The 27,080-nt window shown below is 39.7% G+C and overlaps 1 protein-coding gene across 8 annotated transcripts in view; it reads left to right on the top strand.

The window, feature by feature from the left end:
* FAM13C (family with sequence similarity 13 member C) overlaps positions 1–27,080 on the top strand; it is a 250,838-nt gene that overhangs the window by 96,824 nt on the left and 126,934 nt on the right. For 3 of the 8 annotated variants that reach the window (XM_077894594.1, XM_077894592.1, XM_077894591.1), the window contains exons 1-3: positions 7,373–7,628; positions 13,955–14,011; positions 18,959–19,160. In XM_077894594.1, the coding sequence (XP_077750720.1) occupies positions 7,567–7,628; positions 13,955–14,011; positions 18,959–19,160 (321 nt within the window). In that variant the 5' untranslated portion in view covers positions 7,373–7,566. Of the gene's footprint in view, positions 1–6,737; positions 7,094–7,371; positions 7,629–13,954; positions 14,012–18,958; positions 19,161–27,080 lie in introns of those variants that run through there. The other 5 variants (XM_077894596.1, XM_077894597.1, XM_077894595.1 and 2 more) reach the window with 5 other exon arrangements.

Genomic DNA, 27,080 nt, shown 5'->3' with positions numbered 1-27,080 from the left:
AACAGTCTGAGTCTCTGGTATGATGCAACTACCCAGACCACTTACATTGATCTTGGGCCACATGCAAAGAGTATAATGGTAAAAAGAAAGAGATAAAACTGGATTTCACTCTTCACTGAACAAACTTCACCTGGAGTAATATGTCCAGCATAGTGATTGCACTTTCAGAAGACATCACAGATTATCCAATGCTGCATGACCAAGAGGGATGTGAAGGGATTCAAAGTCATGCCAAATGAGAATCTACAGCAGGAAGGGGAATATGTGACCAGTGGACCAAAAGATAGGGCAGATTAATTTTTAGAGGTATTCAGCCAGAGGTGGAAGTAATAAGAAGAAGTAGAGAACTGAAATGGAAAAAAAATTTTTTTTCAAGAATTAGAGAAGTCCAATAAAGGACTTTTATGAGGTGTGAATTTCTTGTCCCTGAGGGTTTCAAGTAAGAGTTGGGAATTGTCCTAGTACAAGTTTAGGTACTAAAAAACAGTGATATCAGATAACTTCTGAGACTCCTGAGAATCACATCAACTGGAAGTATGTATTTGGTTATCTGAAAATTAATTCAAGGCAAGAGCTAATAAATGTGTTTTTCTCCTCTAAATTTATGTTTTGATAGGTTGCTCTAGGTCAATAATTCCACTATGATGCCCCCATCCTTTCCCATGGCAAACAATCCCAGCATTTTCTGGTTGGTCCCTACCTCAGGAATAAATAATGTTCTGGGCGGCCAGTATCATCAATCTTGCATAATGGCATGAAATCTCTTTGTTATCCCTGTAAGGCAAAGGAAGGAATTTCTAATACAGGAAAGCCTCATTACCTGAGGATAACTTGTCTTGGACAAAACCCACTTACAATGAATCACTTAAAACAGAAACTACTATTTCAAAGTAAATAGAAAAAGTAAGGAGGTGAATAGAACAGTATCTTTAAAAAAATGAAGCTAAATATTCACTCCTTCCATTTCATTACATAAATATTTACTGAGTAGCTACTATGGTAGACACCATTTATGGCTCTGAGGTTAGTTAGAGTGGTGAATAAGACTCCCAAATCCTACCCATTCTAGTGGGGGAGGTAGTTATAACACAAATAGACAAACCATACTAGATATCAAGTAGCAACAGCTCTTATGAAGAAAATAAAGCAAAATAAAGTGATGGAAGCTGCTGATTTAGAGAATGAAGTCAGGGAAGCTCCCTGGGTGAAGCACATTTAAATAGGTCTGGGGTGTTCCTAATAGGAAATAGCAAGTGCTACAGTCCTAGGGAAGTATCAAGTTCACCTGCTGTAATAGCAGCAGAGAGGCCAAATGGTTGGAGCTAATTTCAAAATTGTCTCCAGGACCAGGGTGCATAAGGTAGGTCATGGTAAGTAGTAAAGAAATTATGAAGATATTCTTAACTTATACTATGGATATAATTGTAATTCCTGGAAACGATAAAGAATAAATCATGTCAATTGGAGAGGTTATATGCACTTTTTTCTAAAAAACATTAATAGCTCAAAAGGATAACTTTCACCTTAGATTTGATACTCATTGCATAATTATAAAAGACAGCATTTACAAGATTAAGATTTTCATAAATTTTTCCAAGGGCCACTCTTAATCCTTTAATATTAAACTCATTCCCTTTGAAATTAACATGCCACTATCTTTGTTAATTTTATATTCTTTGATTGTTACTGCCAAAACTTTACTTGTCACTGGTTTTGAATGCAATTCAAACCATTCTCTGACATCACTTCCACTGATTTCATGAGATCCTAAAATTTCATTTGGAATCAGTTTACATTGTATCTGTGTTCTATTGTCAGATGAATCAGAGGGAGATTGTTAGACAACAATGGACTTGCTATATGCTAGCATTAATTAGGGAGAGGTGTTTGAATGGAGACCAGTATCAACCAGTTGGCCATCAGTTTATATTTTTGCTATCATGACTTTGCTTTGTTGGGCATCTTTGAATCTTTAGGAGCTTAGATGTTGATCACTCAGATAATGAGGGCTCTCTGGTCACAGCCTCAAATATTGGGGCTGGTAAGAGAAAAGATTAGAGGACAATGATTCAGGAGAGTATTCTTTTTGGAAAATTATCTTTTTGGGCAAAAGTCCTCTCTTTCCACAGGGAAGCTCAGTTATTCCCAAGAGTCTTGATAGGAAGCTACAAGTTAGTGTCCAGGCCAGTAAAGCAGGCAACTCTGTTGACTTCCTGGCATTGTAAAGATTCTGGCTCCCTGCCACAGTGTCTAGCAGAAAGTGATTTCTCAGAATTGAATGTTCCTCCAGAGATGTGCAAGTATTGTAAATCAAAGAGTTGTAAAGTGAGCACAAAGCCATTCTGGATGGAGCTCGTTTCATTTTAAGAGCAGCCCATCAACATTTAGTGAAGTTTTCATTTTTATTGTCCTTTTAAAAAATATATTAAATACTAAGCCATTATAGAAAATAGAAAGAAAATACCCTCTGTAAACCTACTGCCTAAGCATAGCAGTTTATTCATCCTGTTCTAACATTTAAGTTTATATATTCTTAGTTATTATCATAATAATGAAAATGATGATGCTAAGAGCAACCACTGGCCTTTTTTTGTTGTTTTCAGTCATATCATTTAATCTTCATTAGAACCCGTAAGATAGGTCTTTATTGTCTTCACCGTACAGATGAGAAAACTGAGGCATGGAGTGATTGAGTTCCAACTACTACTAACTGGTGGGTCTTAAACTCTGGCAACTCTAGAAATTTCTTTCTTGACCACTACATTATTGCTTTATATTTTGCATATAGTCAAGCCAGTACACTAGAATTAATATTTTTTTCAATTACAATAAAAAACTATAGTTATTAAATCTGAAATTCAGATGTTGGTTTTAAGAGTACTGATAGAAAAAGTAAAACATTGAAACTTCTAACATGTAAATAGAATAGCCATATTCAAATCCAGCTTCTTCATTTCCCCTTGTTCCACTTAAAAAATAAGGTTGTACATATCATTGTATATACACTGTATGTTATATATACATATATACACACACACACATACATACGCATTTACTCAAAATAATTTTGACGATAGAGGCAATATCTGTCTTGTTCATAGCTATGGAACAGTGACAAGCATGTAATATCACTTGGTTATTCACATATTGTTCAATAAATAATTATACCAGTGAATCTGTTTTTGCAGTTTTTCCCTGATATACTCAGGAACTCTTTCCTCAAAATTCTTAATTCAACGTGATGTTAATAGATAATATATTTAACAAAGATTGTTGGGTCTTCAAAGAGTTTGAGAAAAATATTGGTTAAAAAAGATGAAATAGTTTTTTTTGCAAACTGCTGCAGCTACTCAGTGAAACAGTATGGAATTACCTCAAAAAGCTAAAAACAGAACTACCCATGATCCAGTAATTGCACTACTAGGTATTTATCTAAAGGGTACAAAAATACTAATTCAAAGGGATGCATGCACCCTTATGTTTGTAGCGGCATTATCTAAAATATGTTTCCAAATTATGGAAACAGCCCAAGTGTCCATCAGCTAGTGAATGGCTAAAGAATAGGTGATATATATGCAAAAGAATATTACTCAGCCATAAAAATGAAATCTTGCCATTTGCAATGATGTGGATGGAGCTAGTGAGTGTTATGCTAAGGGAAGTAAGTCAGTCAGAAAAAGATATATACTATACAATTTCACTCATATGTGGAATTTAAGAAATAAAACAAATGAGCAAAGGGGAAGAGAGAGAGAGAGAAACAAACCAAGAATCAGACTCTCAACTACAGAGGGCAATCTGATGGTTACCAGAAGAAGGGGGGTGAGGGGATGGGTGAAATAGGTGATGGGGATGTGCACTTGTCCATGATGAGCACCAGGTGTTGTATAGAAGTGTTGAATCACTATATTGTACACCTGAAACTAATATTACAATGTATGTGAATTAACGGGAATTTAAATAAAAAACTAAAAATAAAATAAAACAGGCTAAAAAGTAACAGGCTAAAATAAAACAGGCTAAAATAGGAACACTTTTTTTGCTGTGTAATGTGCATTGTGGATTTATAATATACAGTTGACTTTTGAACAATGTGGGGGTTAGGAGCACTGACCTCCATACAGTTGAAAATTCATGTGTAACTTTTGACTCCTTAAATCTTTATTAATAGCCAATTGTTGACTGGAAGCCTTACTGATAACATAGTCAATTAACATGTATTTTGTATGTTATATGTATTATATGCATTCTTACAACAAAGTAAGCTAGAAAAAAAGAATATGTTATTAAGAAAATCATAAGGATTGGGGATCCCTGGGTGGCGCAGCGGTTTAGCGCCTGCCTGTGGCCCAGGGCGCGATCCTGGAGACCGGGGATGGAATCCCATGTCGGGCTCCCGGTGCATGGAGCCTGCTTCTCCCTCTGCCTGTGTCTCTGCCTCTCTCTCTCTCTCTCTCTCTCTCTGTGTGACTATCATAAATAAATAAAAATTAAAAAAAAAAAAAAAGAAAATCATAAGGAGGGCAGCCCCGGTGGCCCAGCGGTTTAGCGCCGCCTTCGGCCCAGGGTGTGATCCTGGAGACCCTGGATCGAGTCCCACGTCAGCCTCCCTGCATGGAGCCTGCTTCTCTCTCTGCCTGTGTCTCTGCCCCTCTCTATCTCTCTCTGTCATGAATAAATAAATAAATTAATTAATTAAAAAAATCATAAGGAAGAAAGGTACATTATAGTACTATATTTATCCCCTCCACCCAGAAAAAGTCTGTACATTCAAACCCATGTTGTTCAAGGGTCAGCTGTACATCCTTTCAAAAACTTAATTTTGACCATGTAACACTCTTTTTTCTTTTCCTGGACCATTTGGGAAACTGGAATTCCACTGAGGACACCTTGGGAAACATTCATCTAAAACTTAACTTCTTCCAGAATGCCAATAGTTTTTTTTCTGCTTGTCTTTTTGAGCTCACTTTAAGCTGCTGTTTGGTCACCTGGGGTCTCCAGAATAACCAGATGGTGAATGATTATTCATCAGTATTGCTCTATTCCTAGTTGGATAATACAAAATATTAAAACAAAATAAAGCGCCAGACACTATAAAAATAACTTCTACGTCTAATTTAAGACGAAAACTAATATGTTAGAAGAACTGGCTAAGAAGTAAAAAAGTGGTTGATTGTATATACTCCCCATAAGAGGTTTTTTTTTTCTGGAACATTTTTGTTTTTTAAGTAAAATCAGCTATATCAACAAATTGTTTTCAATGCATAAGAGTACCTGCTAAAATCTAATTTAGGTCCATACTATTCATGAGCTGCTGAAAATTCTTATTCCTTTCCTGTGGACATTTTTGAACACCTGCACTTATTTTTTACATAGTTGTTATGTTATTTGCAAACGGCCCCACCTTATTTCATATTGTTCAAGTCCTGTTTCAAAGTTAAAGTGTAACATTTTCCCATTTCAAATGGATCACTGAGAACACTTAGTGAGAAAAGTATGATCATTCTCTGCATTAGAACACGAGGAATCAGCACCATAGACAATGAGTAAAAGGGGTTTCTGAACACTGACAACCTTCAAATCTTTACAGCAGTGCCAAGAGCACTGGATATAGACTTACCTTTATTGGTCTCAGTAAAATAGAAAGAATAGACCTCAATTTTTTTCTTTTTGGAAGGCTGCTCACATTCTGGAATTATTATTATTTTTTGTATATTTTTTTATTGGAGTTCGATTTGCCAACATATAGCATAACACCCAGTGCTCATCCCCTTAAGTGCCCCCCTCAGTGCGGGTCACCCAGTCACCCCATCCCCCAGCCCACCTCCCTTTCCACTACCCCTTGTTCACTTCCCAAAGTCAGGAAAGACCTCAGTTTGTGACAGCTAAATAACGAATACATTTATATAGTGACGAGGCTATGTCTGACACTCCTGAACCTAGCTCATATGAGGCAGTAGGTGGTTTAGGGATTCATATATATATATATATATATATATATATATATATATAAATTTATTAATGGGGAACCTATAAGATAGTGTTGCTTTGGAACCAAGATAATCTGAATTTTTCCAGGCATTTAGAAAACTATTCGTATAAAGATTCTTAGGTTAGGTACAAAATTGATTAAAGTTGTACAATGCAATAATATCATAAACACTTAGGTTATATTCTTCTCTGGACAGATCGGACAAAATGTACAACTTCACACCTAACTCCAGTGTCTGAGGTCTAACCAATGGTGAGCCGCAACCTTGAACACAAGTACATTTTCCTAGAGAAGGAAGCAGGCCTCGGGTGGATCTGTGAAACAATGCCTCAGTGTGACACTGAAAGGTCATGCCTTCCCTCCTTATTACCAAGCTTTGGGTAATTTTTCTAATTATCCAAAAGTAAACATTTGAAGGTTTGTTGTTATCAATGAAGTCCCCGCCTGATACGGTTTGGACTAAAACACACCATGTTGGCCGCTTCTGGGAGCCGAGAGATTAAAAAAGGGGGGCTGAGGAATCAACTTAAATTCAAGAATCAAAATCAGCATCTTTCACTGATGACTGTTCATTTCTTATCAAGGTCAAGCCGGCAGGAGAAAGGAACAATGGAAGGGGGGCAGGACGAACATCCCCAGGGGAGCGAGCGAGTGGGGCCCGCAGCCTTCCCCTCCCCAGCATCCGCCTTTCTCTAAAGGGGAGGGCATTTGTGGATTCCAGCTCTCCCCTTTGCGGGAGCGCTGGGAGCGCAGCTCGGCCGGGCTACTCAGGGCGTAGCACCCCCCCACCCCGCGGCCCCCCAGTAGCCAGAACTGCCGGGAATAAATGCTCCCCTCGCCCCGCGTGGGCTCATTCACAGCCGTGTGCGCCGGGCCGGGCGCTCCCCTCCGGGACTGAAACGGCGGGGCCGGCAGAGCGGGTGCGGTGCACGGAGCCCTCCTGGAAGGTCCCTCTTTTTCTAGGGCAATAAAAAGCAAGACACACACGCACGCACACACGCACACACACGCACACAGAGCGAAAACAGCAGCTCTGTCCTCCTCCCCGTCCTCGTTCCCTCCCGACGGATGAATGTCTGCCAGCCTCCAGCCCTAGAGGGGGTAGGTAGCTCTAAAATTGGCAGGAGACGTCGGGAAGAAAGCCGGTGCCCCACGGTCTCGGCACCTAGGCACAGACGGCCGGGCTTCCCCGCCGCCAGCCCGGGGCGGGGGGGGGGGGGGGGGGCGGGCACCGCGGGCCGGGCCGGAGCGCGGCGCGGCGCGGGGCTGGCGAGGCCGGGGCCGCGGGAGCCCCCGGGCGCCCCCCGCGGGGATCCCGGCCGCCGCGCCCCGCCGCGCCCCGCCGCGCCCCGCCCAGCTGCGTCCCCGCAGCCTCGGGGCTGCCGGGCTTTGTGGTCGGCGCGTGCGGCCGGGCCCGGCTGGGGGTGCCGTAGCGAGCATGTGCAGACGGCGGCCCGAGGGAGCGCGAGCGCGCCGGCCGAGCCCGGAGACTCGCCGTGCCATGCCATGTTTGCGTGCGAGCTCTGACTCCCGGAGAGCTGGCAGGGAGACGGCGCCCCGGCCGGACCTGGCTGATGTTCTCTTGCTTCTGTTTCAGCCTTCAGGATAATTCCTTCAGCAACACCGCTGTGACAGAGTAAGTGACCCTCGCCGTTAAAATAACACTCGCGTGCCTTTCCCTGGAAGCAACTATCGTGAAGGCGTCCTCCAGCGCCCGCAGCCGCTCTGCGCTCTCGATGCATTGTCTCCCGTAATCCGGGGCCCTGAAGCCCGCGGGAGGTGCCGGCCGACGGGGCCCAGAAAGCCTTACAGGTTGAAATCAGCCTTTTAGCAGCTATGGGAGAGATGTTACAGCAAGCTAATTGTCTGCAGTTCTCTAAGCTACGTGTTCTTGGAGCTCAGGTTTTCTTTTTCTTTTTTTTTTTTATTAAATCCATTTGACATGTCAGAAAGGAAGCTTTGTTGTATTTTGCCAACATTGGTGTCAGTTTTCACGGAGCAGGCTGTATACGTTGACAACAAATAGGAGATAGATGTGAACTGACTTGAGTTGAATTCCAGTGTGTGATAAACAGGCTAAACTTATTCTCACCCTCTCTTGTCTGCAGATTTTTGAGACACAGTGAACTTTTCTTGGGTGCCCTTTGTCATTTTTGTCTTCTGACCTCACAGATCTGGCTATAGGAGAAATGAATCATCCTGTCCTCTGGTTACAGCTGCTGATTGGGGCAACTAACAGCATTTGAACATGGAGTGAAGGAGGATAATGATGTTTTACTCAAGGCTAGAAGTCAGAGTATGTTTTATTAGATAGTTATAGCTCACAATTTTAATTCTTGTTCTCCCTTCCTTAATGTTTTTCTAATACATAGGTGTTAAAAAACAATGGGTAGTATATTATACTAATATTATATGTAATTTATGTACAATTTACATATATACATGTCTATGAAATATCTATACTTCATTAGTCTAGAGAGAGACTAATTCATGATGTTTACTTCTGGGACCTTTTGGTAGAAATCACTCAACAGCTTTTCAGGCAAAAAAGGTTGTATACTCAACCATGTTTTAAAAATGCTGCAAGGTTGTTGTGGAAAGCACAGTAACTTGGGAACTGTTTGCTAAAGTTTCCTAAAAGGCAGATAAAGGTGGGAAGAGATATGTGAGCCTGAAGTCTTCCCACTGCCACAATGAGTTGGTAATGGAGGGGTAAGACTCCAGGGCTTCCCAGGCCCATTTGTTTCCCACATCCTTTTGTTTCGTGTTTGGATATGCTGCTTTCTTAGTGTCAAGCTTTGGGCTCACTTACGTGGAGTTCCTTAAAGAACTACAACCTGTGATTGACTTCGGAAGATCCCGTAAAGAATATATGCCAGATAAAATACTCACTGGGATCCACATCTCCACATCTGTTAAGGAGATTGCTGCAACTTTGGTTTTCTAAACGCCTGAGAGAGAGGAAGGGACGTGTGCCAACTGTGATTTCCTGGTTCAGGTGCACAGGGGCTGCTGTCCTACCTTTACTGTGCTGATAAACACCAAGCGCTTTCTGTGCCTGACTCTTGGGAGCCCTGTGTGGCTAAATCCCCAGAGTTAGCCTCAGGCATAACAGCTTCAAAATGGAGATAGTCAGTTCCAGATTTCACATGGACAATTTTTTTTTTTTTTTTTTTAAGATTTTACACTTAATTATGGGGCAAGTCTGGTACCTTATCTTTGGACTCTCCTTGGGGAGTTCTGATTACATAAGATCCTGTTGTTGTTTTCAGAGAAGTGACAGTGATTTATTTTAAAAGGTACTGAGTGACAACTGGAATGCCATCTGGCTAATCTAAAAATCTAAGGAGGATATTTAAAACATACCAAAAACTTCACAGGTGTAACATAACATAACACAGAGTAGGGTCATTTAAAAACTTGTCATTGCCTAATATAACACTTTTTCCTCCTCTCAGTAATATGAAGCATTTTCCTTGGTTCTTTGGTCATTACCCCGAAGCCAACAGGACCAGGATCACTGTGCTGAGACACAGATGTAGCAGGTGCTCAGTGAATATTTGGGTGTGGTCCTAATGTACACAGAGGAGGCTTTTGCATGGAAACTTCCTCTCCTTTTTTCCCCATCCCTTCCCATTTCCTCTTAGCCACATTCATTTATTTTCCTCAGTGTCTGAACTTATACCTGGAGAGAATTTCTTTTGGATTAAAGCCTCTTGTGGTGACCCTTATTAAAATGGAAATTTAAAAGTCTAGGACCCTGGGAGGTGAACTCAAGTTGCTATTAATACTTTAATATAAGTTATGTTATCAGGCAGTCTAGCCTGGTAGGATTTGGCTTGGCTAGTTTGGGCCCTGTCAGAGTCAAAGGGAAGGGGAATTGGGAGAAACTCGAGGATAGAGTTTATTCTCTCCTCACTTTTTCGCTGGCCTGGCATTGTCTGTGCAGCTCTGGACCAATTCCGTTTCTTTTTCTACCCAAATTCTTCCACGATCAGAATGGCCTTGGCCTTCCCTCCTGTATCTGCAGGGCCCTTTCATCTATTTTTCCATGGTCATTTCCTATGTTGCCCTGGCTACACTGGTATTTGAAACGAAGCCTGGCCAGCAGTGAATTTTGCAATGAATTAGTTATCATCCAAAGCAGTGTTTCTCAAAACAAATCGATCATCAATATGAACTGGAGAAGTAAATTGGGGCTTGTGAAAGATCAAGTTTTTAGAGCTTTATCCTAGAACCTAGGATATCCTAGAACCTAGAATGGGTGATTGTGCTGGAGTCATGTCAGTGCTGGTCTGCGTTTTGTGAAGCTTTAGGTCAGTGTTAAACTTTTTTTAGAAGCATAGTAGTTATTTTTGTGTGTGTTTTGGGAGGCAATCCTGTTTAAAAATTCACATTCCTGGGCGTCACCTCCAGGGATCCAGCTTGTCTAGTGAGGCTGAGGTACATGTGGGGCCCATGCGGGCTCCCAGGTAATGCTAATGCAGGTGGTTCCAGAGACACTCTTTGAGAAATCTCATAGGATTGCAGGCTGCAATCCTGCTTTCCTGAAAGCAGAGGTGCAGCCTGCAATCCTATGAGATTTCTCAAAGAGTGTCACTGGTGGGTAAATAGAAGTCCCCTTTCTGGGCACAACTACACCTTATCTAATAACCAATCTGAGGCCTCTCTTCTAACTTATGCCAAGTCAAAAAAGAGAACCTCTCATGGACACTTCTTTCACCACCATTATTCTAAGAAACAAGTCTCTGCCTTTGACTCAGGGCAATCCCTTCACCTCTTGTGTGAAGGTGGCCCCTACTTCATTTCATTGGCAGGCTTAGTTGAGTTGCTATGAAAGAGATGGTGCGCTGGGAAGTACCACAGAAATTTTTCTGATTTGTGGTTGTGCTACTCAGGTAACAACCCTGAGCATTTCACAAAGAAGTGGTTGCAAGGACAAATTTTCCATACATTGTCTGGGTAACCACAGATCAAGAACTCTGGGACTTAGAACCTAGTTGATGAACACTTCAAAGGAAGTCATTTAATAGAAGTGCTTTTCACATTTTTATTACTATGAACAATAGTAAGAAAAACATTTTATATCACAATCCAATGCACACATATATACATGATTTATTTAAATAAGTTCTGTGAAATAACACTTAACTCTTATTATACTGATATTTTCCATTCTGTTTCTCTGACAACAATAACAAAATGATGCCACTATGTAATTTGAAGACCTACTAATAGGTCACAATTTACATTTGGAAAAACATTGCACTAAAAGATGCCCAGTTTTGAGTATTCAAGGAGATCATTAAAGAAATAGGTCTTTAAATTCCTATACTGGGCCTATATTAGAGGAAGAGGATGCCAAGACCATTTGGGCACTCGGTCTGAGCTGATTTTCTTCAGGAGTGGGGATATTTGGATATAGGTTGCCACTGTGGAATCCAGTTTTACAGCTGGGCCAACATTGTACAGAGGCTCCTATGCAAGGAATCAGTAGAAGAGTCATAAAGGAGATGTTAATTCAGTAAAACTTAATGGTATTTATCAAAACAAGTGTAAAACCCAACTGAACTAAAAGAACTGGTATATGTGTCCCAGGTCAGCCTGTAGACAGATCTATTTCATGGCTATATCTGTGACCTAGGAATTGTTTCTTTGAGCAATGACTGAAATCATTCAATAGGCCTTGAAATTGGATCAGCTAATTAGGGTCTGGCCTTGTACTTAAGAAAGCATGCGCAATTTTGTATGTTCTGGTGCCGAGTTTCCATTTTTACCTAATTGTACTTTGAAAAGAAAGGTTAATAAATCAAGTGAGGGGGAGAAAAATAAGTTCTTGCCAAATTCCCAAACAATAGGTATTGTTGAGCTCTAGGGTTGATCCTCTGTTTGAACCCTAGTTCTTTAGAAGCAAAAGCTCTAGATTTCTGTTCTTCACTGATTTTTCTACTTAGTGAGGTTACTTTTATTGGGAAACATTTTCATTCATATTACAAAGTTTAGATGATCTATTAAAGTGAATGCCTCTAATGGAGGAGAACAAGGCAATACTTATGAATTCAATTGTTATTTTCATGAGATGGAGGGAATTGTTTACTGACAGTCAAAAACATGAGAAAGCAAGAACATTTAATTATTTGATTAAAAGGAGTATTATGTCAACTGATTTTTTTTTTTTAACTACCATCAGAAACAAGGTATTTCAGCAGGCAGAGAGAGTTAGGATCTAGATGACCTTTGTTTAATTCATTAAAGTACATCATTTAAAAGGGGTAGTAACAGGGAAGAGTACTAGAGCTTTTGTCAATTTGTTCTGTGGATAAGTTATGTAACATTGTAAGTAAGGAATATTTAAAAATTGTGAATGATTTCATATAGTATGAATATTATTATATTATGGTTATATTTATATATGTAGGTATTCTTTTATTTTTATCTACTTATTACCTTGTGACTCTCTCAGAGCAGGGTCCAGGTTTTTCTCAACATTGTGTCCTTCAGGAGTAGTACCACTGAAAGTATGGGCCCCCAAATTGTTTGTAACTCATCTGAGACAAGGAAGGGTACAGAAATAGGAAGTAAGCATTTAATAACTTTTATGGGAATTCGGCATTTCTGTAACACTTTTACCAAACTACCATAGTGGATTGGAAATAGAAAAACTGGTCAAGAGCAGCCTGGGTGGCTCAGTGGTTTAGCGCCTGCCTTCAGCCCAGGGTGTGATCATGGAGACCCGGGATCGAGTCCCACATCAGGCTCCCTGCATGGAGCCTGCTTCTCCCTCTGCCTGTCTCTCTGACTGTCTCTTTCTCTCTCACTCTGTGTCTCTCATGAGTAAATAAATAAAATCTTAAAAAAAAAAAAAAGAAAAACTGGTCCTGAATCCCAAAGAGTTTAAAATGCACAGCTCTAATACCTAATGAGTACCTAAAAGGCAGTAAATGTTCAAGAATGCTTGTTAAATTATTTCCAGTCTTGCTCAGGGGCCAGAGTTAACGATAGACCATTCAAGCATTTATTGAATACCCACTCTGGGGTAGCACTGTGGGTACTGTGGCAGTATATCTAGAAAAGATAACTTCTTTTCATGGAATTAGCAACTAATTAAAAGATGTCAGAGTCAGTCAGATGTCAACGAATTGCATAGAAGTGTGAGGCAAGATATGGTTGGTTACCAAAACTTGAGAATAAAGAGTAAACATGTACGTATAAGGTTGAAGTAGGTATGTAGCCTATGGGTGAACTTGGCTGGGAAAGGTTCATGGAACTTGTGAGATTTCACTTGGGCAGTGAAGGATGAGTAGGAGTTGAAGGTGGAAAAAGCATTCCAAGCTGGAGTAGGGTGGGAATGACTGAGAACAGGAACAAAGGCTCCCTCCTACACTCGAGTGACAGAATGTTCCTACTCTAGATTCCCACTCCCCCCCACCCCCCCAGGAGGTGTGGCACATTGGAGATTTTTCAACATAGAAGAGCCACGAATTTTTAATTAGGTCATTCCAGAAGTTTTGTGATGAGGAAGGGAATTGAGAAAGTCTGGAGGTCAATGGAGGAAGCCAAACGGGAGCTGGTGTGGTTTGGGACTGCCTGAGGAGGAGGAAATTTTAAGAGGTGTGTAGCGAAGGCTCTTTTGAGCCAAAAAGAATCCACCAATCTTGGTGTTAGATGTCCCCCTCAAGTGGCTTGAACAGTTGGGTCCTCACCAAGATCTTGTTAGTTTAGGTGATGCAGAGCAGTGGATAAAAAAGGCGTGTTACCTCTGGTTCTGGACTTTTAAAATCACATGACACAATAACATTGGTCTCATTCTCTGGTAGACATGCCGGGAGTTGGAGCTAGTTTGAGTGAGAGTGGTGAGGGTTGTTCTATTTTGTAGTTTTCCGTGCTTTCTAATTCTAGACTCTGGCTGTTTCTGCTACTGCAGACAGTTGGATCTGATGTGGTTTTGTTCCTTCTTTCCAGGTGTGACGAAGACACAGTCTCCCTACATGAAGACCAGACTGATTGCTCCAGTATCAGGTGTGACCCACTATTGCTTGGCTCTTAATTATAAAGGACAGAAACTGTGTGGGTCTGGGGTCTTTAGACATTTCTCTGAATTGTAATCACTTGTTCTTGCGTATAAATTCTTGTATAAACTATCAGTTCTTAAGGAAGTTTTTTGTCTTGTCCCCTTTTGGGTATTCCCCTTATATCCCGGGCAGTACCTTTTCTGTGGGGAACACTCAGAAAATGCCTGCTGAATTCAATATTGATTATCCCATCTCAATGTTCCTGTCAGAGACCCTATGGAAGAGGTTATAGATTTATTTACCAAACATGTCATTGAGTATTTGGAGTATGGTCTTGGTCATCAAGGGGTTTATGATATAGCAAAACCTTCATAGTTAACCATTTCTTCCACATTTGCTTTGCTCAGAACATTTTCACATCCATTTTATTGCTTAATCTAAACAAGTGAAAAGAAGCTGATGTTTTCCTCCTCATCCTGGAGGTGGGGAAACTGAGGCTCAGAAGGATTATAGCTCATCCAAGCTAACATAGCTACTATGAGGAAGAATTTGGGCTCAGGTCTCTCTGACTCTCAAGTCCATTTGTTGGATAGCAAACAACTGTTGAAGGCCTATTTTGTGTGCCAGAAACCAGTCAATGGAGATGATGATGCTATAGTGCATTAAGTACCATTTTACTAGAGGTAGACAGAGGATTCATTTAGAAGGAACCAAATAGCCCACAGAGGTTTCTGGGATGGATTTCTAAAGAAAATTACAGTAGTACATGACTTATTGTGTGTACTTATGGAGGTGGGGTATGAAGCTAAGAAAAAGATGATGCTACCAAACAGAGAGAGCCACTTATTGGAAAGCCAACAGAGGGTAGAGAAAATAGAGTTGTAGGAAGAGCAAGCAGTTCAGGAGAGCAGGAAGCTTGAGAGCTTTTGGAGTGAGGAGGCCAGAAGTGATAATAAAGCTCCAGAGATAAACAGACCTGATTTCAAAGGGTTTGTGTACCTTTCTAAGGAGTTTGGAATTTATCCTGGAGGTATTGGGGAAACTGAAAAGAACCTTCAGTCTTTTCTTTGCAAATAACTACTTGGCTAAAGCCCCATGAGAGTAACAATAGCTTCCATTTATTGAGCTGTGGCCTTAAGCCAGCTTTCTATGGTAGGCATTTCACAGGGACTGTATTATCTCTGCAAGGTAGAGAGATATCCATCTTAGGGATGTAGGTCAGAGAGGTGGCGTGCTGTGGCCCAGGCTACACAACTACACATATTAGTTGGGGGAAGATCTTTTAGAATCATTCTCAGTTATGATTGATTCCAATAAATAGTGGCATAAATCACATAACTTGTACTGTCTTGCTTTGGAGATTCTGAGAAACCAGTAACAGGTTGGAAATATATTTCTAAAGATGACTATTTTTATTTAGGTATTTGTGTAATGAGAGAGAAGGTTTTTTGCTCCCCTCACCTACCTTCCTTGCCTTTCAAGTCAAGGAGGTGAATGAATTATAAAATTTGGGCACCTTGAAAATATATAATAAATGAAGTCCTGGAATTGTTTTAGGAATGAGTCTATCAAAAGAGTCATTTTGGATTTGAAAAATGACTTTTCCCCTCTTATCCTTGAGTGTTCTAGGATTCTCCTTGAATGAGGAACATTTAGGTTTACTGTAAAAGTAGCTGTTCTCCCTTTTGTTTCTCACCCAGAAGCGTAGGGTGTGTGGATGAACATTCTTTGTTTCCAGTGAGAGAAATGCATTTCACATGAACTAGTACAGTTCCAACTCATGGTTTGATACTGGTTTCCAAATCCATTAGTGATTTAGACTTTTTAAAATTGTAATTGATCTTGGGGCACCTGGATGGCTCAGTTGGTTGACTGTCCATTGGACTCTTGGTTTCAGCTCAGGTCGCGATCTCAGGGTTGAGATCTTAGGGTGGTGAGATGAATGAATCCTTCAATTGGGCTTCAGGGTCAGAGTACAGTCTGCTTAGGATTCTTTTCCCTTCCTTTTCCTCTCTCTCTCTGCTCCTTCTGCCTCTCTCTCTCTCTCTCTCAAAATAAGTAAATAAATAAAATAAATTGTAATTGATCGTAAGGGAAAATATTAACCAGTGTCACTGGCACTGACTTTCTATTTATTCATTTTTTTCAGTTACTAATATTGAAGAATTATTTCACTTTTTGGGTTCTCCTTTACCAGGCATTATGAAGTTTGTCCTGAGGCTTAAAATTTTTTTTTATAAATTTATTTTTTATTGGTGTTCAATTTGCCAACGTATAGAATAACACCCAGTGCTCATCCCATCAAGTGCCCCCCTCAGTGCCCATCACCCAGTCACTCCCACCCCCCGCCCACCTCCCCTTCCACCACCCCTAGTTGGTTTCCCAGAGTTAGGAGTCTTTAGGTTCTGTCTCCCTTTCTGATATTTCCCACACATTTCTTCTCCCTTCCCTTATATTCCCTTTCACTATTATTTATATTCCCCAAAGGAATGAGAACATACACTGTTTGTCCTTCTCTGATTGACTTATTTCACTCCGCATAATACCCTCCAGTTCCATCCACGTCAAAGCAAATGGTGGGTATTTGTCGTTTCTAATGGCTGAGTAATATTCCATTGTATACATAGACCACATCTTCTTTATCCATTCATCTTTCGAGATGGACACCGAGGCTCCTTCCACAGTTTGGCTATTGTGGCCATTGCTGCTATAGACATCGGGGTGCAGGTGTCCCGGCGTTTCATTGCATCTGAATCTTTGGGGTAAATCCCCAACAGTGCAATTGCTGGGTCATAGGGCAGGTCTATTTTTAACTCTCTGAGGAACCTCCACACAGTTTTCCAGAGTGGCTGCACCAGTTCACATTCCCACCAACAGTGCAGGAGGGTTCCCCTTTCTCCACATCCTCTCCAACATTTGTGGTTTCCTGCCTTGTTAATTTTCCCCATTCTCACTGGTGTGAGGTGGTATCTCATTGTGGTTTTGATTTGTATTTCCCTGATGGCAAGTGATGCAGAGCATTTTCTCATGTGCTTGTTGGCCACGTCTATGTCTTCCTCTGTGAGATTTCTCTTCATGTCTTTTGCCCATTTCATTATTGGATTGTTTATTCCTTGCTGTTGAGTTCAATAAGTTCTTTATAGATCTTGGATAGTAGCCCTTTACCTGATACGTCATTTGCAAATATCTTCTCCCATTCTGTAGGTTGTCTTTTAGTTTTGTTGACTGTATCCTTTGCTGTGCAAAAGCTTCTTATCTTGATGAAGTCCCAATAGTTCATTTTTGCTTTTGTTTCTCTTGCTGAGGCTTAAAATTAACTGTTTTAAATAATTTTATTTGCATACCTTGCCCAATTGCATGCTGGTCATGCTCCAGAACTCCTATCTTGATGTTTGATTTGATCTTTCCCCAGAGGCTAACTGGACTTCATTCCTGGTGTCGTTTAGTGAATTTAATCTGTTTTATTTGTGAAAAGGCATCTTGAACAGTGGGCATAGAAATCCTTTCTCTGCTGGTCTTGTCTCTTGGCTTTGTGTGTCCTTGAGCTACAAGAAATTGCTTCCTATCTAACCTTGCCCAAATCTCTTTTATGGGTGCTCTGATCAGGGAGCAGGAGGGAAAAAACCACTACGGGGAAGTGTCTATCCCTGGAGAATTGCATAATCTAGTACCAAATAATTGCCGGTGCATTAAGGATGACGATATTAATTGTATAAAGGGAATACCCCATTTGGAAATAAAAATATATCTAGATTTAAGAGGGACTAATGACTTCAAATAAAGGTGTTATGGGGATCCCTGGGTGGCGCAGTGGTTTGGCGCCTGCCTTTGGCCCAGGGCGCGATCCTGGAGACCCGGGATCGAATCCTACGTCGGGCTCCCGGTGCATGGAGCCTGCTTCTCCCTCTGCCTGTATCTCTGCCTCTCTCTCTCTGTATGACTATCATAAATAAATAAAAAAAATAAAAAAAAATAAAGGTATTATGTCACTATTTTTGAGGAAATTGAAACAATAGGATTATATTGTATGAATTTGCTTTGTTAGTGAAAATTAAAAGCGCCATCCTGGCACTAAATGCATGAAGGTGACACCAGCCCTTGTAGTCACCTCCAGCAAGTCCACACTGAATGGAACCCAGACAACAGGATCTTTGAGTGTGCACTGAAGGTGTTGTTCAGATGGTTTGGTTGGGTAGGATATGGTACTTGTTTTATAGTTTATCCAAGTAACAGGTTGTCTATCAAAATAGACCTTGTTAAACTTCTAGAGGCCTTTGAAAATTGTAGGGAGATGATTCTAAACATGGGAGCAAGTATCCTGCCTTGAATCAAGTACATATATGCAGCAGAGACTGTAGACCTATCTACCACTCGAGGTCTAGGTGAATTAGCCCTCTATTAGGCACTTCACTTAATCTTTGAGTTTTAGAATTTTTTTTTTTTAAGAGAGAGAGTGGAGTGAGGGAGAGAGAGAGAGAGAATCCTAAGCAGGCTCCACACCCAGCTCACAGCTACCCTGGGACTTGATCTCCTCACCCCAAGAGCATGACCTGAGCCACCTAGGCGCCCCTGATTTCTAGACTCTTAATCTGTAAAACTGGGCAGACAATCTCGAACCCGAATCTCGTATTTTTGTCGCAGAAAAAATACATCCATGAAAATATATACATGAAAACACCTTGATGTGAAAAATTAAAAACAAGTGTGATAGTAGGCACAAAGTTACAACTAAAAAAAAAAAAGTATGCATCCACCAGTAAACACAGGAAGGGAATGTGATCTAAAGAGTGAAATTCACATTTTTTAGATTCTTGTTCCTGTGAAACTAAGTCTACCCTAAACATTTTGCTAGATATCATATAAATAGAGCAGCAATGAGCGTGCCAGGCCCGCTTTCCCGCAGCAGTTTATTACTTTTTTGGGTACTTTCTAAATTGGGTCTTTCCTGTTTTAGAGATGAAGACAATAAAGAAAACTACCCCGACGCCCGGGCGCTCCTAGAGGAGCCCGGGCCGCCCTGCCGCGAGCCGCAGCAGCATGTAGAGCAGATCCTGCAGGTGGACGGCGCGCTGCGACCCAGCATGGGCAACTTCAAGTCCAGGAAGCCCAAGACCCTGCTCAAGGCGGAGAGCGCGAGGAGCCACGGAGAAAGTCAGGTAACGGGCTCTCCTTCCTCAGGCCTTTGCTAAGTGGGTGCTTCTCCCGCGGGGCCACCGCTCTGGCAGCAGGTGATGAGTGAGCTGGATGGGTCAGTGCACCCACCGCCGTCCTGGGACGCGTGGATGGCACTCCCAGCGCCGGGGACTCCGCAGGCTGGTAGTTTAGCGCCCTTTCAAACTAATACCTTAAACCCTGGACTTTGACTTTGGCTCCCAGTAGCTGCTGCATTCTTGCAGGGAAGAGTGGAGGAGGATCTCCAGCCATCTTCACTTACCCAGGTTATGTACCTCTTGCCCCAGACTTGGAAGTTTCTTGTCAGCAAGTCAAAAGTCCCAAGTTTACCCAGAGCCACTCACTTTAGCCTGCCTTTTAGTAGCTTTGGGTAAATATTCAAGTGCGCATGTGCCTCTGTGTGTGTGTGTGTGTGTGTGTGTGTGTGTGTGTGTAGTATCCAGTTCTTTGAAATCAAGAAGTGTTTGAATGAATGAAACTTTTTTTCCAACTTGATTTGGGTAGTACCTTTATATATTATAATTTTTCAAAAACTCTCTCTAGTTGTAGAGGGATGTTACAAAAAATGTGATGTTTTTAAATCTTAAAAAAAACGCCTCATAATTTATGATGCCTTTAAAAAATAGATTGAATATAATCCACTTTTATCTTACTAGGAGGTTAATGAGATTATACTTGTAGTGCACCTAACACAGTTTTGGGGGCATGGATGCTTCATTAATACTAATTAACTTTGCTTTTCTTTTTTTTTGTTAAATTAAACCTTAAAAATAATGTGGGAGGTCCTACGTGTAGTAGATTAATTATATAACTTTAAGTCCAGTCCTCTAAAGCAAATGGACACCAGGTAATCTCCCTGTTAGAAGAACTTTGGTTGAATATTTTATTTGACCTTGTCATTTTCTTATTTGTCTTATGATTTTTATCTTATTACTCCTTGGCATTAGGACCTCTTATTTAGTCAGTTAATTTTGCAATAAAATGAAAGTGCCCTCTGCATTCATAAAGCTATGTTGTAATCATTTTAAACTGAGTTGTTTCAGAAAGAAGTGAATGCAAAATACTCTTTGAGTTATGATAAACTGAGACCCTGCCTATTACTGAGTGCACCCAGCACTTAATCTGATTAGGAGTGTGGTGCTGGAGAGGATACAGATACTCCACTGCCTGCAGAGTGTGATGCAGAGCCTCAGGGAGGCTCTGATCTTGAATTCCTCCTTAGGGTTGGTCACCTGACACTTTGGGCATTAGTGCCTTCTTTCTTGTCATCCTATAGCCTGGTTCTCAGAAATTACACAGTTGTCACTTGTTATAAGGTGGGCATGTCATTCCAATCCATTGCTCACACACACAGGAAGATTTCTGGAGAGATATATGCCTGTATTATCTTTGCTTATAGTACAGCATTGGAATCCTGGGTTGCAGGTAAAATTTCCAGTTCATTCCTAACATCTCTATCCACTCAATGAGATCCACCTCCTCCAGTGACTAAGAGAACTTTGATAATATTTAGATCTTTCATATTTGGGAGAAATTTGAAATATATTTCATTCTTCCTATTTTCTTTGGGGAGAGAGAATTAGCATTGGTTGACTATTGAGCAAGAACTGAATCTATAAATATCAATAAATAATATTGTTAATAAGATCAGCTTACACGTATTCAAGCATTTCCTGTGTTCAGGCATGTAACATGTTTTACCACAATCCGGTGGAATGGGTATTATCTTTTTCTTCAAATGGAAAAACTAAGGATTAGAGGGATTACATAACCTCTTTAAATAGATTAGGAAGAATTTGAGTGGAAGGTCTTTTCCATAAAAGCACAGTGTTTCTAACAAAAGGTATGCAGATCTTCCAACTATAAGTCTAGTGATTTACCTAGCCCTTTATACTACTCATATCTTAATTTTTATGTAAAACCCATGATTTCACTTTGGAATTTTTTTTTTCCATTGCTGAGCTATTGTGCTGCTAACCAGTAATTACTTATTTAGAAAAGATTACTTGGGGGAGAATTTTTTAAGTATATATTTTTCTGCCTTAAAGCTTTATGATATTGACCACAGAAGCTAGACAAATGTTTGAGTAAATGTTAGCTCCATAGGATGCTAGTTTCTTAAGGTCATCGATTCAGTCCTCTTTGTCTACCTTTGGATCTGTAGCATTTGATAGTCACTCAATATTATTTCTTGAGTAATTTGAAACTGGTAAGAGAGGTATATATATGATTGTGTCATCTTTTTTTGTGTGTGAAATATAAGTGTGATCTTATGCAGTTGTGAAAATTTACATTTAAAAGACTAATAAAAAAAGACTATAATCATGACTTCTATAGATATGAGATAAAGATGTATCAAAGATTTTACTTAAATTAGTAATTAATGAGGGAATCAATAAGATATTACAACCAGATCAAAACAGAATGCAAAGTATGCATATTTGTAATCTGATAAGAAATACAGAAATAAATTTACAAATGGACACAAAATTGGCAAAACTTATAATATCCATTGGTGATAATCAGTTATTGTCCCTTGGACACAAGGAATTATTTGCTTGCCATCAATATATACAAGTTCACTTCTATGTCTACAGCCTTGTAAAATAGCCTAGTCATAGATAGAAGCAAAGATTATCCAGAATGAGTTAACCAGGGCATCCGTTAAATTTCAGTCATTTATAGTTTTTCTTTACATTCTCCTCCTCCCTCGAGGGTCATAATAATCTCAAAGAAAGGTTATTCTTAATCACAAAATAAGGCTAGTCTCATTAGGTTTGACTTGAGAATTTACATAGGTATAGCAAGAGTGTTAATTTACCATATAGGCCTTTTAAAACATGCTTTGCAAAATCGAAAGCCATTCACTATTGAATAATTACAAAATTAACTTTTCTCTGGGAGTTTTCACAAGGATCTCGGATTGGACTTTTAGTGCCTCCATTATTTGAAATCCCAAGGAACTAAATTCAAGAAACTATCTCCACTATATTTCAATTGCAGTACCTATGCATTTGGATATATTCCTCTCCTGAGGTCCCCAAAATAACATTAGGTTTCTAGCTTGGCAGGAAATGACCATCTTTACCACCTGTAAGTTTGGACCCTGTAAGCCAAATAGCAGGCCAGTTATCCTAGGAGGCCTCTGTAGGCATTGGCTTCACAAGTAAAGCCATATTTGTTCCTTAAAAGTGGCCTGTTCTATCTGATTCAATGAAAATCATTCTCAAGATGGCATTCCAGTCAAGATATTGGTTGCATAACAGATTTTTCAATTTTATTCTGGAAAAAGGAAGACAGGTTATTATTGAATATATGAAATAACCCCATTGTAATGAAAAGTAAGGATACAGGGTGAGTTTCTGAACTCTGGGATCAGTGAGACTCAGATATAGTTTTTAAATATTTCATTTCAGTTTACACGAATGAAACAGTTTTAAAATACAAGTTTTTAAAAAATTATTATTAATCACGTATGGTGAGGGCAATAAATGAAGATGACTGCCATTTGAAAAGATTTCTACTCGTAGGTCTGAAGAGGAGAGGGAGCATGTCATGCCATGCAAGGCCACAGAGGGAAAACACCAGGGTTGGTCAGGAAGCAGAAGGAAAAGGTAGAAAGCAAGGCCTGTATGTGGTTTCCATGGGAAAATGAAGGTGAGACAGATAAAGCAGTCTAAGGACTGACTGGTTGATTCATTTCAGTAGACTCTGAGGGATAAGGACTCTCTGGTACCTGGTTCAGATGATTAGGGCAGAGGAATATTGCCTTTCAGAGTATATGAGCCAGATAGAAGAGAGTTGGTTCCAAGTTACTCTGGGTTAATTAGTTTGCATGTGAAAGGTTCTCTCCTGGGCAAGTCAATTATGTTCTAAGAATTGGGTAGCCCTAGGAGAATTTATTTCCAAGTGAGTGTGGCTCCAGAGGCTAGAACATGAAGAATACAGAAAATAATAAAATACAGTTAATATAAGAATCTACTCAGTTGTGAGGTGAAGTAGAGAAAAGGACTTTCTTATAGATCCAATAAATCGAACATCAAAATAACAATATTCCAAACAAATAACTACAGTAAAATTTCCCTTATCAGTCTAGTCCATTCAGTCTGACACAATTAATTTTTGTTCCTGTTGATCTTGGGTTAGCAGAAGCATAAAGCTGTCAGCTTCCATAAATCTTGACTCAGCCCAGTGGTGTTATCCGATTCCTGTACCCCAGAGTCTGTTCTTGAAAATGTCAACTGTTTGAAGCATCTGGTCCTTTACCATGGGACTGTTGAAAGTATTCTTTGTTGAAAACACAAACTCTGGCTTGAAGCTGATAGTAGAACCTGCAGGCAAGCATCTAAGGAAAACAAGCATGTATAGATGACAGAAACTGAAGCTGGTCGTGATTAATTTATGAATCGTTTTCAGATGTGAAAAGTCTGATGAGAGCTCATAATAAGAATAATGAATAAATGTGACATGCAAAACAATAATAAAATCATTGCCCTCAAATTAGAATGTTTCAAAGGATAAACAAGTAAGTCTATTTTTAAAGAAGTCAGGGAGTTTACTTCTGATTTTACAAAAATAGATGAGTGCAGTTTTTACAGAGGGAAAAACCTGGACTTATAATAATCCTGAAAGAACATGCCAAGAATGTAAAGCAAAATATTCATTAAGTATGATGTAGGTCCTAGACGTCTGCATTTTTATTAAACTCCATAGGAAAGTCTTATGTACACCTCTGATTGAAAACCACTAGCCTGGACGATGCTAGATTCAAATGGAAGAAGTAAAGCTGTGAACAAGTCAGCATTTTAAATAATCACTATAATTATTTCTGATAATACTATAGTGTTGTTGGCTAATAGCATCAGGCAAAATGCCACAAGGACTTGAACAAATATAGAAGTTGATAGAGCTATTTCATAAGAGTTTCAATCAGAGTAAATGTAACATTAAGCAGATTTACAATGCACTGTGATAGACACAGTGGTTCTGTTTGTAAAGCTGGACTTAATTTGGGGGACCTGAAGCTTATGCTTCAAATCCTGCCCAACCCTTGTTGTCACCATCAAGACACAGTTCTGACTGGTTTGTTCTGATCATCATTCCCCAAAAGCACTTGTGAAGACTCTGTGGGCACAACCTTTATGAATTTAAAAACAACCCAAATTGAAGCTGAAGGGAACCATGGTAAATGTTTAGCTATTGCCATTTTGGGTTCTCTTGTCACAAACTTTGTCTTCAGCACCCCAGAGTGGATATTCAGTCTGGTCCTAGCCAGGCTGGGAATGGGAATATGGGTAAGGGATAATGGGCCAGATAGTATCCATTGAAAGTTTTAATCTTTCATACCTTTCTGATCAACCCCAAAGTCAGATTCAGAAATTTTATCTTTGGAGGATCAAATTCAAATCTCACTCTGAGCAACCTTTCTTTAATCCTGGTCTTGCCATTTCTCTGAGGAGACCTGGATGAAGTAGCAGAATCAGAGGTTTTGTGTGCATGTATGAATAATTAATTACAGTTTTACACCCACTATACAGGAATGATTTAAAAGAATAAAGCTTTAAATATATTTGCTGATCCAATAAAAGTCCAGCAATGAGGAAGATAATGCAAGAATGTCATCAAATAATTAAATATTAAAATAAGGAGACTATTTGAACCATGATCAATTGCAATTTTCCTTTCTGCTTGTTTATCCCCGTCTTCCTAAATGGTAGGATATTAAAAAATAATGGCTTGGAAAGGAAACATTCAATGATTTGTCTCCTGAAAGGTCAGGTTTTATTGATGCTTTGATATGATTAACTTGAAGATAAAATAGGAATCGTGAGTTTGTGTTAAAGCAGAAATTCTTTAACAAAGCAGTTTATTACTCTTTCTAGGAAGGAGAACTTATTGAAGGCAATAGATTATATTTGTTGTAATAGTTTGTGATATATTACACAAAATATGGGGGGTAGATAAAATGGGTGAAGGTAGTCAAAAGTGTAAACTTACAGATAGAAAATAAGTAAGTCCTAGGGATATAGTATACAATATGGTGACTATGAATATTGCTAAGAGAGTAGATCTTAAAAGATTTCATACAAGAAAAAAAACTTGTAACTGTGTATGGTGATGAATGTTAACTTGACATTGTGGTGATCATTTCACAACATACACATATATTGAATTATTATGTTGTACACTTGAAGCTAATACAATGTTATATATCATTTATATCTCAATAAAAATGTAGATGTGCCTTGTTATATCTCATTATGACTAGCAGTGTCCTCTGGAGCTTTCAGCTTTCCCCTTTAGGATATCTGGGTAATTTGTCATCTTGGACAACTTTGGGGTTGATTTACTATGAGACTCCCTCCACAAGTATTTTCTGTTTATTGTGTGTGACCACCAGTCTTGATCAGATTTTCCTGTTCCTGGTATAATATCTACCATTTTTTTAAAAGATTTTATTTATTTATTCATGAGACACATAGAGAAAGAGACAGACACAGGCAGAGAGAGAAGCAGGCTCCCTTTAGGGAGCCTGATGTGGGACTCGATCCCAGGACTCCGGTTTCATGCCCTGAGCTGAAGGCAGACACTCAACCTGAGCCACCCAGGCATCCCATATCTACCTTTTTCTAGGACTATTTGTTTCACGTTAATTTCTTGTATTCATTATTGCCTGATTAACCAATAAAAATGTGCAAACCTGCTATTTAATATAAAGTTCATATTTATTGACATTCTTCTATGAATTAGAAGTAAAAACATCCAGTTTTTGAAAAGGCAGTAGATTATGTATATTGTAATGTTTTGTGAAAAATTAGAAAGAATTCCATAGTACTATAGTATTAATCCCTAACAACATGATTTGGGGATGGTTGGACTTGACTAATGGGATCAACTTCCTGTATTGGACCTCATAACTGTCCAGAGGGCATTTAGATTTAGTGTTGGTAGATTAAGTCTTACCATCTTCACTCCAGACCAGCTGGCATCAGGCAGTGCACCAACCTTCTGTCCTCCCCTCTGGTGGCTATTTCAGCAGAAGACAAAAACTTAGGAGGCTGTATAGAGAGCATTTCTGCAGTGAGCTGTGTACTGCAATCATGCTGCTAATCCACTTCCTTGGGGAGACCAGCTGTTCCGTCTGGTGTACATCAGCATTACGTTTCCTCCATTTGGCTCCAGTAGATGTGTTAAGAGGCTGGAAAGGAATACAGGTCTGATTGTGAAATCTGCATTTTAATTTTTCTGCAGAAATGAAAACCCCTAAACACTTTTCAGGCAAAATAACCTAACTATGAAGTATTTACTATATTTCTGTTTTTGGAGGGTATAGGTCTACTTCTTTCTGTGTTAGACTCTAAAAGTCAGTAGTTAATTCTGGATTATTCCTCACCCCCCAAGGAACTAAGATTCTGTTTCTAATTATAGATCTACTTTATGTACATTTTTCTTAATGTGTTACTGAACCACTAAGCAAGTGCAAACTGTAAAGCAAGAAAACCAGTACAGCTGATTGACTTTGAAATTGAGAGCACTGGAAAGCTAAAATGAACTTCAAATAGAATTTCACTTGTTTTTAAGTGATAGGAAGACGTTTCAGTTCTGAATATGCCTTTGAGGGCTTGCTTTTTTGGAGTGTGTCAAAAGGATGAGTTCATTGTGCGTCTAACTATTGGCCTTAGATATTTGTTTTGACATGTGAGTTTGTGCTACATTATTTCTCTTGTATGATTTTGCAGCTGCAGTTTAGAGGTTTTACTTCAATTCCTGTTATAGATTTTTGGGAGTATTTTTAACTGGTCAGAAAGAAAAGTGTTCCTCTGGGTTTATCTTCCAAGTCATCCTTCACTTCTCCAAGAGTAAAATGGTTGAGATTCAGGGAGGACAGAAATCTGAGGAATTCA

This window comes from Canis aureus, chromosome 4, assembly GCF_053574225.1.
Source record: "Canis aureus isolate CA01 chromosome 4, VMU_Caureus_v.1.0, whole genome shotgun sequence".
NCBI classification, from domain to species: domain Eukaryota; kingdom Metazoa; phylum Chordata; class Mammalia; order Carnivora; family Canidae; genus Canis; species Canis aureus.
The sequence above is the reverse complement of the archived record's forward strand: the minus strand, read 5'-3'. Positions and strand labels throughout refer to the sequence as shown.